This window comes from Eurytemora carolleeae, unplaced genomic scaffold, assembly GCF_000591075.1.
Source record: "Eurytemora carolleeae unplaced genomic scaffold, Eaff_2.0 scaffold24, whole genome shotgun sequence".
NCBI classification, from domain to species: Eukaryota; Metazoa; Arthropoda; class Copepoda; order Calanoida; family Temoridae; genus Eurytemora; species Eurytemora carolleeae.
The window spans coordinates 201215-215340 of record NW_019396080.1 but is presented as its reverse complement, the minus strand read 5'-3'; the positions used below and the strand labels follow the sequence as shown (position 1 = coordinate 215340).

General features: G+C 33.7%; 3 protein-coding genes across 4 annotated transcripts in view; all 3 read right to left on the bottom strand.

The window, feature by feature from the left end:
* Window positions 1-119, bottom strand: part of LOC111716211 (maternal embryonic leucine zipper kinase) — an 11428-nt gene extending 11309 nt beyond the window's left edge. Inside the window, exon 1 of the mRNA XM_023491655.1 lies at window positions 54-119. Coding sequence (XP_023347423.1) covers window positions 54-119 — 66 coding nt within the window. The remainder of the gene's footprint in view (window positions 1-53) is intronic.
* Window positions 120-2044: 1925 nt separating this feature from the next.
* On the bottom strand, window positions 2045-9249 carry LOC111716028 (uncharacterized). Of its 2 annotated transcripts, XM_023491450.1 has the most exons (8): window positions 9184-9249; window positions 8141-8244; window positions 7294-7377; window positions 5774-5889; window positions 4456-4560; window positions 3294-3400; window positions 3164-3236; window positions 2076-2152 (listed from the first exon to the last, which is right to left on the bottom strand). In XM_023491450.1, exons 1-7 carry the CDS (start codon window positions 9226-9228, stop codon window positions 3210-3212), a joined length of 588 nt encoding a protein of 195 aa, XP_023347218.1. In that variant the 5' UTR covers window positions 9229-9249; the 3' UTR covers window positions 2076-2152; window positions 3164-3209. The 2 variants fall into 2 exon arrangements, with proteins under 2 accessions (XP_023347210.1, XP_023347218.1); XM_023491442.1 differs by lacking the exon at window positions 3164-3236 and having other exon boundaries at window positions 2045-2152.
* An 849-nt stretch (window positions 9250-10098) lies between these two features.
* The window catches only part of LOC111716402 (kunitz-type serine protease inhibitor bitisilin-1), a 5360-nt gene continuing 1332 nt past the window's right edge, over window positions 10099-14126 (bottom strand). The window contains exons 3-9 of the mRNA XM_023491857.1: window positions 13453-13493; window positions 12703-12786; window positions 12285-12342; window positions 11561-11633; window positions 10682-10777; window positions 10550-10625; window positions 10099-10242 (exon numbers count right to left, since the gene is read on the bottom strand). Coding sequence (XP_023347625.1) covers window positions 10215-10242; window positions 10550-10625; window positions 10682-10777; window positions 11561-11633; window positions 12285-12342; window positions 12703-12755 — 384 coding nt within the window. The 5' untranslated portion in view covers window positions 12756-12786; window positions 13453-13493 and the 3' untranslated portion in view covers window positions 10099-10214. The remainder of the gene's footprint in view (window positions 10243-10549; window positions 10626-10681; window positions 10778-11560; window positions 11634-12284; window positions 12343-12702; window positions 12787-13452; window positions 13494-14126) is intronic.

Below are 14126 nucleotides of genomic sequence, written 5' to 3'. Positions count from 1 at the left end.
TACAAAAGTAGGTTGAGACAATTTCATGGCCGAGCGCTGCGACTAGAACAGACTTGGGGACCTAGCTTTGGCGGTAGGGTAAGGCAAGGGAGCCGACGCTTCAGTCCAATGTTCACCATTTCAGGTAAATTTTGGATGACGGTGGGAGGGGGGTAAAATAGGATATTTCAACAATTACAATCGATTCCTTAAATAGGTGTGAGTTCTGACGCTCTCATCATATTAATTATTCAATACTATCTTTGAACAAGGAACTGTCAAAACTGCGAGGGAAAATACCGGTAATTTCCTAGTATACAATTTTTGGACCCCCCCCCCCTTCTTTCAATTTTGTATATGGGTGTGACAGGAAGTTTCTTAACTTAACCTAACCCGTGGCCGCAGCGCTCGGCCCCCTAGCCCATCCTAGCCGCAGCGCTCGGCCCAGAAAGTAGTCCATGTATAGCAGCTGTAAAACCACGTGCTAAAAGGTCGGATGTGGAGTATAGCGGATTTGCGTAGGTCGAAAAATACACCTGCACCCCGGAAAGTTTAAACTTTAAAGGGTGTGAATTTGTCGGAGGTCCCACTAAGTTGTGCTCGTGCCGCAATTTTTTACAAGAAAAATAGAGAGGGGATGAATTTTGTAGATCTAGAATAAATAATTTTGGTTGGCATGCCTGCGAAGAGATTGACAGCTGACTGACTGACTCACGTACCAAAGATATATGACTTGTACCAAAGATGAAAGTCATATTAAAGTTGAGACTTGTACCAAAGATGAGACACAATTGTAGCAAAGGTGAGACTCGTACCAAAGATGAGACAAAAGTACCAAAATTGAGATTTGTACCAAAATTGAGATTCATACCGAAATTAAGATTCGTACAAAAGTTGAGACTCGTACCTGCAGATTAGACTCGTACCAAAGTTAAGACTTGTACCAAAGATGAGACTTCTCAGAGCTTTCGCACTTTTCAAATCTTAAACTCAAAAGTGAAGAACATGAAAAGAAATAGTTTGCTGTTCATTTAGTGCACTAAGAAGATTGTATTAGTGGACCAGAACCGCCATGACAGAAGTCCGAAGGAAAAATATATTTAGAATGCACATTGGCCTAATGTTCGGCTTGGCTTGAGTAAAAGACAATTTTTTTAAAATCTATAATTTACTTTATTCATTTCAAATTGTTTTGTATTCTTTCTTTTTATTACAAACTAGCTGAAGTGCCAGGCCTTGCCTGGGGAATTTAAAAAATCGAATTAAAAAAAGCTTGTAATTTATTTAGCTTATGTCATCCCCAAGGGTATCCGTGAGTTTCCTTAATAAAATTCAGCCCATTTGATTCAGCCGTTTGGCCAGCCATAGCAAACATTTAAATGAACGAAGAGCTTATGACTTTTTTTTCAATACAGAAACTTTTACAAGTCATTATTATTTTCTGGACCTTTATCCTTTTTCATCTCATAGAATTTAAATTTAAGCCAGGTTTTTCATTTTCAAAAATGTCTTTTACTATCTCTAGTTTAAATACTAATTATCTCTAACACAACAACATAATAAAGTCGATTTATTAGAAACAATGTTTTTTTCTGCTAGTTTTGTTTGAAGGAGAGATAAAGTAGATGCAAATAGGACTGTATGTGCAACCTTTAATGCATCTTATACTTATGCTTGATATCCAAGAAGCCAAATGTTTTGAATTAACAGTTCAAATTTTGCCCCCCCCCCCCATTTTTTTCAAATTTCGCCCCTCCATAGAATTATTTCTGTATATGCCCTTGCTTGTTCGGGCTCGGGCTTGCATGATAAATTTAATATGTTTAAAAAATCTAATCAAGTTTCAGGTAAAAAGAAGCTGTGTTTAAGCTGTGTTCGGGCTCGGGCTTGCATGATAAATTTAATATGTTTAAAAAATCTAATCAAGTTTCAGGTAAAAAGAAGCTACGAGTTTAAAATCATTAAAAATTTTAATCTAAATGAAAATTTACTAAAGTTTGGATTTGATACGCAATTTTTAACACTGTGATTATATTTATAAAAATTATAAAACTGAAAACATAAATAAATAAAACCAAACTAAATATTTATTTTTTTACGCAAAACTTGAACCATTTTGAGTTTCTGGTAGTTCTGGTATAATACCAAGGTTTCCTAGGCTAAGAGGAGGAATCTAAAAAAAATAATATTTTTTATGACAGGGAAAGACTTTATTGATTTGGAGGTAGTTCCCTGCACTACAGGGTGTCCCACGAAACATGACAGTAGCAAGACGACTTGAAAGTCGTCTTTGATTTTATATAATTTGCTGGATTTATTTTTCAATCTAATTTCAGAAGTAAAATTCTAGAGCTAATAATCACTAAACACCACTAGTCCTGGCGTTTACAAAATGTGGTCTGCTTTTTTTGTGTTTTTAACATTACCCGAGATATGGAGAATTTAGTTCAGATTTCGACAATTTTGTTTATTTTACTAAATTAAAATATGAACGAAATTCTTCATTTCTCTGCAAATATTGAAAGCACTATAAAGCTAGACCACATCTTGTAAATGCCAGGATATTGACAATTTTGTGGCTATTTTTTCAAACAGTGGAATAGGAAGACGCCATTTAATTAATCTAATATGTAATTGGTCTTGTGTTATTTATAAAATTTGTTTACAAATAGCTTTAAAATCAAATTAACTGAAATGGTTTTGTGACACTGCACAGTGCACAATGGCTGTATTTTATGGTTTTCTGACTATTTTCCAGTCGTCCCTTAATTTTCATATTTATTGGGACTCCCTGAACCTGTCAAAGATTTAAGACGAATTGCGTCTCGTCTACACTGTAATAATTTGCGGGACACCAGTACACTTATTTTGTAAACGAATACATAGAAGATCTACTGCAGTATCTATTTTGAATTTGATAAATAATATTTGGTCGCAGATTAATTGATAGTGGTAAACCTACAGTGGGAACCAGAAAACATTGGAATAGAAAGTCAACTTTTAGACTCAAGTCATTAATATGAGGCACAGCAATTGTGTAGTGTAAACAGGCCCAATTAATAAGTAAATTAACCACTTAATAGTAAAGCTATTTGCTTTGTAACAACATCAAATACGCTTCAGTATAATTGCTTTGATGTCGTCTTCCTATTCTACAGTTTTCTGGTTATCACTGTATTCTTACCCATAGCATAGAAACTTTTTGAATTAATCTTTCACCCAGCCAGGCTTTAAATCCACGGAGCAAACCCTTGAAGCTGTGAATATTTAAATCGTGAAGCTTATTTTATGTTATTATGTAAATGATGCATCACCTGTATGTTTCTATCAGCATCTCTATGTACGTTGTACATGTCGTTTGTGTACACTGGGTTCTCAAAAGTCAGGTTTCTACGTCCACCTGCTCTGATGTCAGATGTACCTAAACCAGAATATAGGCTTAGCAGATGTCTAATAATTTTTTTAATGGGCTGAAGACGACATTTAGATGATCCTCCATTTATTGAGTGGAATGTACGATTCACAACTGTACACTTAAAGCTTTGTCTCATGAAGAAACAAATGATATATCATTGATTTCTCTGTAAAACATTCCTTTTGAAAACTTAAACTTTTCCTCATGAACGGGTCTCTCAGGGGCCCAACAGTTCAGAAAGTTGACCAATATGAGAGGTTGGGCATGCTTTTTGTTCTGGACGAACCAACGGTTTAGTTTGGTTTTCGATCTTAAATAGTTAAAACTAAAGAATCATAAATGTTAGAAGAAAGAGTTTATAAACTCTGTGCAGTCGGCAATCCTGTCTCATCGCCCTGTACCTTAAAGGGAATGTTTCTGAACAATTTGAGGGGTCGATCTTTTGGATTGATTTCGATATCGATCTTTTGGATTGATTTCGATATCGATCGCCACTAGTTTTACTTTTATTTGTTGGGTCACATACCTCAGAGCACAGAGTTCATGAAAATTCACAGAGCTGCATTATTCTACTCGTATTGTAAAATATGCAATTAAGTTTAAAATCAAAGTTTTTACAACCGATGTCGCTATAGGTGATCTTCATGGGCTCCACGTGGGAGAGACAACTAGCGGCCAAAAAATCATTGTTGAAAGTACATCGATATATAAAACAAATAAAAAATATTAATATATATTAAATACATATGAATGCATAGCATTGAATTAGACAGTTATAGGTTGGTATATCTAAATGTTAAATTCAAGTTTAATTGAATTACTTATAGATCCGAGTTAAATAATGAAACTCGGTGTGAATTTGTATGGACGCCAAGCTCTAATGAGACGTTTGTAACCATTTTCTCCATATATATATGGAGAAAATGGTTATATATAGACGCAGAAGATAAAAGTAAAATTAGTAGCGATTAATATCGAATTAAATACGACATCAACCCATACCCCCTTTAATTTTTAGCGAACACTCCCTTTAAATCTGATTCAAAAGTTTCCATCAGTACCTGTCTCTGAGCTCGGTCTCTCATTTCCAAACAGATTATACGCTTCAATCCCTTGTTTTGCTTTGTAATGTCTCCAGCCTAGAACACCAGCAAACATTCCAATACCTTAAACAAAATATATTAAAATCTTAGAAAATCAGGTCTGTAGAGATGTAGAGATGTAGAGATGTAGAGATGGGCATAGTTTTTGTAAATAGCGTTTTTCAGAACAAACAAATTTTTGTTGTAAATGATGGTGTCGTTCAGAAAAAAACGAACGATGGACGAACGACTTGGATTGTTCAGAGAAATTAAAAAAGGATCGCTTTTCAAAAACCAACGGAAAAAACGAACCATATAAATTGTTCGATCGAAATATCGTTTTTTTACCTAACAAACAAATTTTTCAAAAGATATTGACACTCTTTTATAATGAACGAACGATTTTTCGAAACAAACTTTTAAAAAACTTTTGTTTTTGTACTGAACAAGCGTTTTTTCGACAAACTTTTGAAAAAACAATCATTTTTTAAATAATGAACAATTTTTTGAACAAACGATTTTACTGAACGATCGCTCATTGAGAAAACAAATGAAAAAGATGGAAAATGATCGATATTTTTGAGAACGAACAAAATAAACGATTTACAACAGAGGCCAAATTTGAAGAATTTAAACAGCGTAGCTGAACCGCTAAAAATCGGCTTATGTCTCGAAACACTGAATACAATTAAAAAAATTTACATTGAAAGATTGAAAAATATGGCAGAGTAATTTTCTCTGAAAAATGTGAAGGCCGAGGGGAGGGTTGAGAATTTAAATAAAATATATACCCTGGAGTACCTTCACTGTCTACCCCTGCAGTACCTACAATATATACCCTGGAGTACCTCCACTATCTATTCCTAGAGTATCTCCACTTTATACCCTGGAGTACCACCACTATCTACCCATGGAGTACCTCCACTATCTACCTCTTGAGTACCTCAATTATATATCCCTGAAGTACCTCCACTATATACCCCTGGAGTACCTTCACTATATACACCTGTATAGTACCTCCACTATATACCCATATAGAACCTCCACATTTTACCGCTGAAGTACCTCCATTAAATACCGTTGGATTACCTCCACTATCTACCCCTGGAGTACCTCCATTATATATACCTCTGGAGTAACTGCACTATAAACCATTGGAGTACCTACACTATATACCCCTTGAGTACCTATCAAGTAAAAGAAAAAGTAGGAGTACCTCCACTATATACCCCTGGAGTACCTATCAAGTAAAAGAATAACTAGGAGTACCTCCACTATATACCCCTTAAGTACCTACCGAGTACAAGAATAACTAGGAGTGCCTCTACTATGGATGCAGCTGGAGTAGAACCCTCCTCTTCCTCTGTCAATGAATCAGCTGAGGTAAAGTTAAGTTCTTTATTCAACTCTAAACTAGACAAATAGAAAATATTAGATTTAAACTCTCTTCTCTAATTTAGTTTAGATCTTTATTAAACTGTAAACTAGACAAATAGAAAATATTAGATTTAAACTCCCTTTTCTAATTTCTCAATAACTTTAAAAATATCATTCTATGGTATGAATTTATCATTATTGTTGCGCAAAGGTATTGCATACTAACATTTTATGATTCCCATATTTTTGCAACCTCATAGTGGTATTTTGAACTTTGATTACTTGATCTAACAGATTTTGAAAAATTAAAATTTTTTACCAATTGTTAAAAACTTTGACATGTACCTTCGGTGGTTTATTATTTTTTAAACCCTATAAATGAATAATCTATTGAAAGTACATTAACTGGTTGCGATAATTATAAAATTTTTGGGAATTACAAATTGGCGTTTTTGCCATCCCTCGCTCTAATGAATCTTCAGCTGTTTAGTTTTAAATCATCAACAGAATCTTTTTTTACTGTTTTACATGAAAGAAAATAATGCAAAACCAACTCAGAAAAGCTTTTATATAAGTTCTAAATATTTTTGTTAAAAATAAAAATTCTGTTTGGAGTGACATTTTTTTTGCAGAATCTTTCCTACTTTCCGGTATGTTTAAGGATATCTACTCCAGGGGGGAGTTCCAGGGCGGGCCTTTCCCCCCCCCCCTGGAAAATACAAAATTAAAAGGAAACTATGTTTAAAAAGTAACTCCTGACAATGACAAAGACGAAGGATTTGTCCAAATTCACTGTCAATACAAGGAGAGAAAAGTTTTAGCCTTCTAAAGAGAATACTTCATTACACAAGATGTACTATGACGGAGAGCAGACTTAACGATCTTACACTTAAAGCCTTCTCTACTGAGAAAATCATTGAAATGTTTGTGTAAGCAAATCCCAGAAAATTGAAGCTTAAAAGAGTTGGTGAATATGTAGATTGAGTAAATTCTCTCTAAAAATTCCAGAAGAAATTTTGTTTATTAGTGAAATATAATTTTTAATGATGCTGTGATTATTGATTTAGCTAGATGTGATGGAGTTAAGTGATAAATTTATAAAGTTAAAAAATTAGTTTTTCAAGTAAAGGAATAATTTTTAGACTCTGTTAGTAACACCCAAAAATGTAGTCTTTTTGGCGTATTTTTATGGTGAACAAAAAAATTCCAGGGGGGGGGCATAAAAAGTTAAAAAAGGTTTCAATATTTTTTCAAAAAAAGGGTTTTAAATATTGCCAAAGGGGGGGGGGCCCAAATTTTTTTTGCGCGCGCACAAAGTGTGCCCCCCCCTAAAAACAAATGCCCTCGTACGCCCCTGTCACCTTTTTGTTTTAATTAGATGAACAAAAGACAATAACAAATAAAAGTGGCGAGATTTTTTTAAAGTATGAGTTTGGGTACCTTTTAGGAATACAAGTTCTTTTGCATTCATCTCTTGTTCCAAAGTTATTTACTGAAGGACCAAGATCGTCACAGGCTGTAAACCTTTATATATATATATATCTATACATATATAAATATATATATATATACAAATATAAATATATAATATAAATATATATATATACATATATATATATATATATATATATACATATAAATATATAATCAATTTATTATTCAATAAAAAAAACGGTATTCATATATATATATTTATTTTCAAACATAAAGCCATTAAAGCCTAAATACTATTGTTTCAGTAGAAGTGAATATTTACGTTTAAAGTATAGCACTGATTTTAGGATTTATCTCTAATTCGATGATGGTATAGATAGAAAGATTGATGTAACCGCCATGCAATTTCTATTGGTTCCAAACACCAAACACATGACTGAACCCTGAAAGGATCAGGCGCTAATGGACTCGGCATACAGGAGTTATGCATTAGATTGTTAGTAGATGTTTAGATAATAACGAACCTATGTACGTTGTTCAGTAGAAAATAATGTTTCTAATTAACGAACGAGATTCAATTGAGTTGAGTGTACTATGTACATGGTGTACAATGATAACTAGCAAATTCTGAAATAAGAAGAAGAATTTTATAGCAATACTTAAGTTATTTGATGTTGTTTCAAAGCAAATAATTTCATTACACACTTATTAAATCCCTAACTATGTGATATGGTTCTGTTTACATTGCACAATTGCTGTGTACCATGCTTATTGAACTATTTAAAGTAAAAACTTGAGTCTAAAAGTCGTCTTCCTATTTCAGAGTATTCTGGTCCTCACTGAAGGTTTTTACCGAATACATCTGTTGGAGTATTTATCGTAGAAGAACCTTCCCCCACCAACAACACAATGTCCTCGTTCTCGTAGCCGGGCACAAACAGATTCATAAGCTGAAATCTTAAAAAATACATATTTTAATATACATTGAGGACCAGAAACTGTGGGATAGGAAGACGACATTAAATCAATAACTAAGTGTATTTGATGCTATTTTAAACGAAAAGCTTAATCAGTAACTAATAAATCACTTAACAAGTGAAACGGGTCTGTTTACATGGCCTCCCCTGCACAGTTGTTACGTCTCATGTTCATTAGCCTATTTACAGTCCTTACTTGAATTATAATATACAGTGAGAGCCAGAAAACTCTAAAATATTAAGAGGACTTCTAGAATCAAATTATAACTTTAATAAGTCCAATGAGCATGAGAGACAGCAATTGTGCAGTGTAAACAGAGCCATATCACTAAATTAGTGATTTTATAAATGTATAGTATGAATACACTTAAGTACTGCTACGGTGGTAGCCGATTATATCAATATAATGAAGTGGATTTTCGAATTAAATTTAAATGAATGAAAAAACGCAATAGAAAGTTATAGACTAAAGGTCAAAGGACTCCAATTACCCAAATTTAAACTTCTAAAAGCATAAAAAGGCTTTAATTAACATCTAATTATGTCTTGTAATGGGTATGCAAAAGTGCGAAAAAGTGTTTGCCCGGATTTTGTTTTCTAGTTTGGTAGAGATCACTACACGGTCCAACACATGCATGATACCCATATTACAATAACATATATAGCTTTATTCAATCTTACTCAATTTCTGGTCGATACAGTAATAATTATCAACAAGCTACGGGACAAATGGAAATATTAGTCATAAAATTTTAAATTTCAATAGCAGGGTGATAAAGTTACTTTATTGCACTAGTGCAGGGCAGTAACGTCACTTAATCACCATACAACAGGAAATGTTAGATGTTAAGAATTCCCTCAAAATTGAGTAAAAACTTTTATAGACTTTTTGTGGGACACCCTATCTATCTAATCCAACCTGTACAGGCGGACAGTTCTTCTCACATTCAGATTTACTGAACATAACATATCATTCTTTATTATTAAACACTAGCTGAAGTGCCCGGCCTTGCCCGTGGAATTAATATAAAAATTGGGAAAGAAATGTAAAAATAAAAATTTAGAACGTCATTCAATATATTTAAACATCTGTCATTTTTTCATTAAACATTAGTGTCCAAATAATGTTGATCCAATTCTATGGAAAGAAAGGGATATGTCTAAAAACCATTTTAAATTTCTAAGAGAATGGTTCAAACAAAAATAAGATCTTAATTATTACCTAATCAGTTCTCCATTACAAGCTCCATGCCGTGGTGAAATGAAACACGAACTTTCTCAAGAACATGGCATTTACAATTTAATTTGAAATTTTTTTTAAATTTTCAATTTTTTGCTTGAAAAGTATGAGATTTAAAAATAATATTTTCTTTTATACAAACTCTGCAAATTAAAAATAACTATACTGGGAACATTATAAATGATAAGCTGTAATCCCAACTACTTAATCCGAATATCCACTATGGAAACTTTTAATTTTAGTCCTTAATCCACTCTTTTTCTCTCTCTTTGGGTATCCGAGCATTATATAGTTCGTAAATTGTATTGACCAATTACAGCCTTGAGAATAAATTCTATCTCATGAGAGAAATCCGCAATTTCTAACAAATTAAGAATTTGTTGTCGGCCATTTTGTAAATTACTCGGTGAAGAAAAATTGAATAATACGTTTGAGATTCTTTTAAACCAATTTTAACTAATGTATTTATAAACAAATGGGTGAGAAATTAAGTGAAGGCCCTTCCAGTCAAGAAAACGAACCAATCTAGCGTTCATAGAATCCAATTTGTTGATCTAAATATTTAATCTCAAAACTAACATAATCTCGAGATTATGTTAGTTTTGAGATTAGCAAAAACAGAAGATTAAGGATTAATCCTGATATCCACCATTCTAAAGTTCCCCGCCTAGCCTCACTGCAGCACAGTTTTCAGTTTCTACTCAAGAAATTTAGACCATAAAAGAAGAATAATCGTTTCTAAAATGTTGGTTTCATAGAAAATGTTTTATAGCATTTTTATAACAAAGATCACGTACAATTAGTGAACTTTAGTAGATTTCGCGTCTTAATAAAGTAAATTCTTCGTAAAATTGAAATATTACATGGTTTCAATCATAATTTCCCATTGAGGAAAATGCTTTGATTGTCTGCTATGTATTAATGCATTAAATTAAAATCAGAGCTATGAGGTTACAAAGTTGCAGTGAAAATGTCTTCACATCTAAACCTTCTCCTTCTGTTTTGTTTGCAGTGATTTAATTATTTTAAAATCCATGAAATTAACCTTTGATTGAAGCGTTTTACAAAAATTGTCAACTCTTTATGTAGTTTGGTTTTCTCTGTTCTTTCTGGAGCATTTTCTAAAAATATTTTTTAATTTAAAAAAATAAAAAATGGCGGGTAATTTGTCAATTACCTGTAGGAGCTCCGCAAAATGCTTCACAATCAGATTTGTTAAAGAAATTGTTATGGTTACCACCACAACCACTATACAGGAACTTTTCACAGGAACCTATGTATTTTCAAAGTAAATTATCATTTTAAATAATAACTATACTGTAGGGTTATCATGAAAAAAATATAATCTTGTACAGAAGTTATCAAAGAGAGTGACCGGAAATGTATGGTAGTTGAACTGAAAATGTAATATTGTGGATTTTTTTTTAATGATCATTAGAGATTCCTACAAAACGTTTTTACGACATATACTTACTGAGTTTGAGCGCAAAGTCGACTTTAGAAATCATCAATTTGTGTAGGTACGTTTTAAGAATCGTTTTTATAAAATTATTAAATAACGACGACAAAAATTGTGACAAAAATTTTACAGTAAACACTTTTTTACTGATCTCCATTGCCACCCAGCTCGTTTTGTATAAAAGAGGTTATATGCCTCTGTTTTTATTGTGTGGACTACCTGTTGTTTTGTATAAAAGAGGTTATACGCCTCTGTTTCTATTGTGTTGACTACTTGTTGTTTTGTATATAAGAGGTTATACGCCTCTGTTTCTATTGTGTGGACTACCTGTTGTTTTGTATATAAGAGGTTATACGCCTCTGTTTCTATTGTGTGGACTACCTGTTGTTTTGTATATAAGAGGTTATACGCCTCTGTTTCTATTGTGTGGACTACCTGTTGTTTTGTATAATAGAGGTTATACGCCTCTGTTTCTATTGTGTTGACTACCTGTTGTTTTGTATACAAGAGGTTATATGCCTCTGCTTCTATTGTGTTGACTACCTGTTGTTTTGTATATAAGAGGTTATATGCCTCTGCTTCTATTGTGTTGACTACCTGTTGTTTTGTTGTGGTAGAATCTAGTTTTAAACATTGTAGGGTCTACTGGTGTACAGGGCCCACCGTCATTCTTTAAAGGGACTGTAGATGTGATTTCAAGGGACCTTCCATTGATGAAGTGAACACGTCCAATTTACAACAGTACCCTTCAAACCTTTGTCCAAACTAAGAACCTAGATAGCCTCCTTCTTATAGCAGAAATTTGAAATTACAGCGGAGGAGGGGGAAGTAGGGTTTCCAGTCGTAATACATTACGCGTATAATTATAATTTAAAAGTTAATATTACAAATTTCACAAAATTTGGTTGTAATTACATTATAATTGGACGTAATTTTGTGAAATTGAAGTTTTGCTAATTATGCGTATAATTTTCGTATAGTTATCGCGAAATTGCTTTGTAGAAATCAAGCGAAATTACGCCTTAATTTCACGAAATTGAAGCTTCACTAATTTACGTAATCCTGCAAAATTACTCAAAATAATTTGGCGAAGTAAATAATCAATTACGGTGGAAACCTTAGAGAAGTCGTGTTGCAAATCCATGTTGAGAAGTCATTTGCGGAAAAGAAGAGAAATTGTGCGGCGTGCCTTCCCCCCCCCCCGGCCCCTCAGTGGACACTACATGTGTTGTGTACACAACCAAAGGTATTAAGAATATCGTTGTGATTCAGACATGCCAATCTTGAGATGAAGGGTCCCATGAAATTAATTCTACAGTCCCTCTAAACTGCAAACATGCTCAGGAGTATTGTCGCTGGATTTTACAAAAGGAGAGAAGCTGAAACATTTAAAATCTTGAAATGTTAGAGAATTATTTCCCCCGATTTATGCCCTTACGTAGCTCAGCACAAAATTTTGTTTTTCTACAGTTTTTTTTATAAGATTGTGCACTTAAAATATCTAAATTTGGAAAATTTAAGCTTTTTTTACAAAAATAAATCCTTAACATGTAATAATATAGTTATAATTTCGGGTTTATACACTTTAAACTGATTTTGGTATTTTTTTTTTAATGATGATAAAGGACTACAAATTGAATATATTCACATTAAGAAAAATGGCAGAAATACAGGAGCTCTAAATCAAATACACAAATATACAAATCTATAGATTTCAAAAATTGAAGATTTTAAGTTTCCTGAGATCATCTTGTTCCTCGGAATAATCTTCAGCTGCCATAACATCCTTCATCCATTTAGTGGTTGCCTCTTCTATATCAAACCTTAGGAAACAGACAGGTCAACATTCGGGAATTTGAAATCTGTTTTTAATGCGTCTGTTCAGGGGCTGATACAGGATTTAAGTGAGGGGGGGTGCTAGATTCATTTCGGAACCAAAAGTGATTGAGAAGCTATTCTGAAATCTAAGGGGGGTGCAAAGGTACTGTCGCCCCCCCCACTGTATCTGTTGCTGCGTCTGTTCCCCCCCCCCCAGCCCCATACTATTTAATTAAAGTATTCTAGGACACAGACACCTCTATTTTGATAAATTCTTTGTTTAAGGTTGAGATTTGACTTTTGATAAATTATATTAAAGGGAGAGACCGGCTAGACATGGTAGTTGAGCTAAAAGTGCAGTATTGTAGAAGAACAAGTTTTTTTTTGTCCGGGTAATCAAATAGTTGTAAAAAGCGTTTCTTTTGCTGACTGAAACAACTGGTGAAATATTACAAACGACTTAACGCTCTTATTAAAAAAAATTTTCTAAAAATGTCTCATTGGTATCAAATGAATTCTAAAGGTTGATCTACCATACTGCACTTTCAGCTCAACCAACATGCATAGCTGGTCTCTCTCTTTAAGGCGGAGAAATGTTGTGTTTAAGCAATCAACCTATTTTGATGAACATTTTTCTTCCGAGATTTGCTTTTATTCAAAAATGTACATACGTAGGGATTATCGTGGTTTCCAAACTTCTACCATCTTCCTCCTGAAATGGATATTTTTTAAGCATTTACATTTTACAAGGAAAATCTATGGTTTCCCGGAGGGTTTCAGGCCCCTGGACACCCTGTAGGAGGACTAAGATAGCCCCGGAGCAGTGTGGGACACCCTGTAGGAGGACTAAGATAGCCCCGGAGCAGTGTGGGACACCCTGTAGGAGGACTAAAATAGCCCCGGAGCAGTGTGGGACACCCTGTAGGAGGACTAAGATAGCTCCGGAGCACTGTCGTTAAACGTAACGTACTCAAAAGCTTGCTTATCGGGGTTTATATGTTTGCGTATATTTTAATCAGAAAACAAAGAGACAATGTAAAGAAACTACATGAAATAATAAAACTGCTCAACGTGAAACCGGGTTTCCATACTTGGTTTCATTATGATATACTCTGTCTTAATTTTTGGGCTCCGAGGGAGGGGGGTTAACATTAAAATTAAAGTAGCAAAACTTTAATTTGTAATATTAAGTTGACGAATGAATGCCCTCTTAAGTCCTCTCTCTATTGCAAAAATTTGTGGGACACCCTGTAGGAGGACTAAGATAGCCCCAGAGCAGTGTGGACACCCTGTAGGAGGACTAAGATAGCCCCAGAGCAGTGTGGACACCAAACACCAAACACAT

What these genes read in the sequence shown, in the direction of transcription:
- LOC111716028 (XM_023491442.1), bottom strand. Translation starts at nt 9,228, where the DNA reads ATGTTCAGTAAATCTGAATGTGAGAAGAACTGTCCGCCTGTACAG. An exon ending in AGAACTTGTATTCCTAAAAG is followed by an intron (nt 5,890 to 7,293) that starts GTACCCAAACTC and finishes CTATTTGTCTAG; the next exon opens with TTTAGAGTTGAATAAAGAAC. An exon ending in ATGCTGATAGAAACATACAG is followed by an intron (nt 2,153 to 3,293) that starts GTGATGCATCAT and finishes TATTTTTTTTAG; the next exon opens with ATTCCTCCTCTTAGCCTAGG.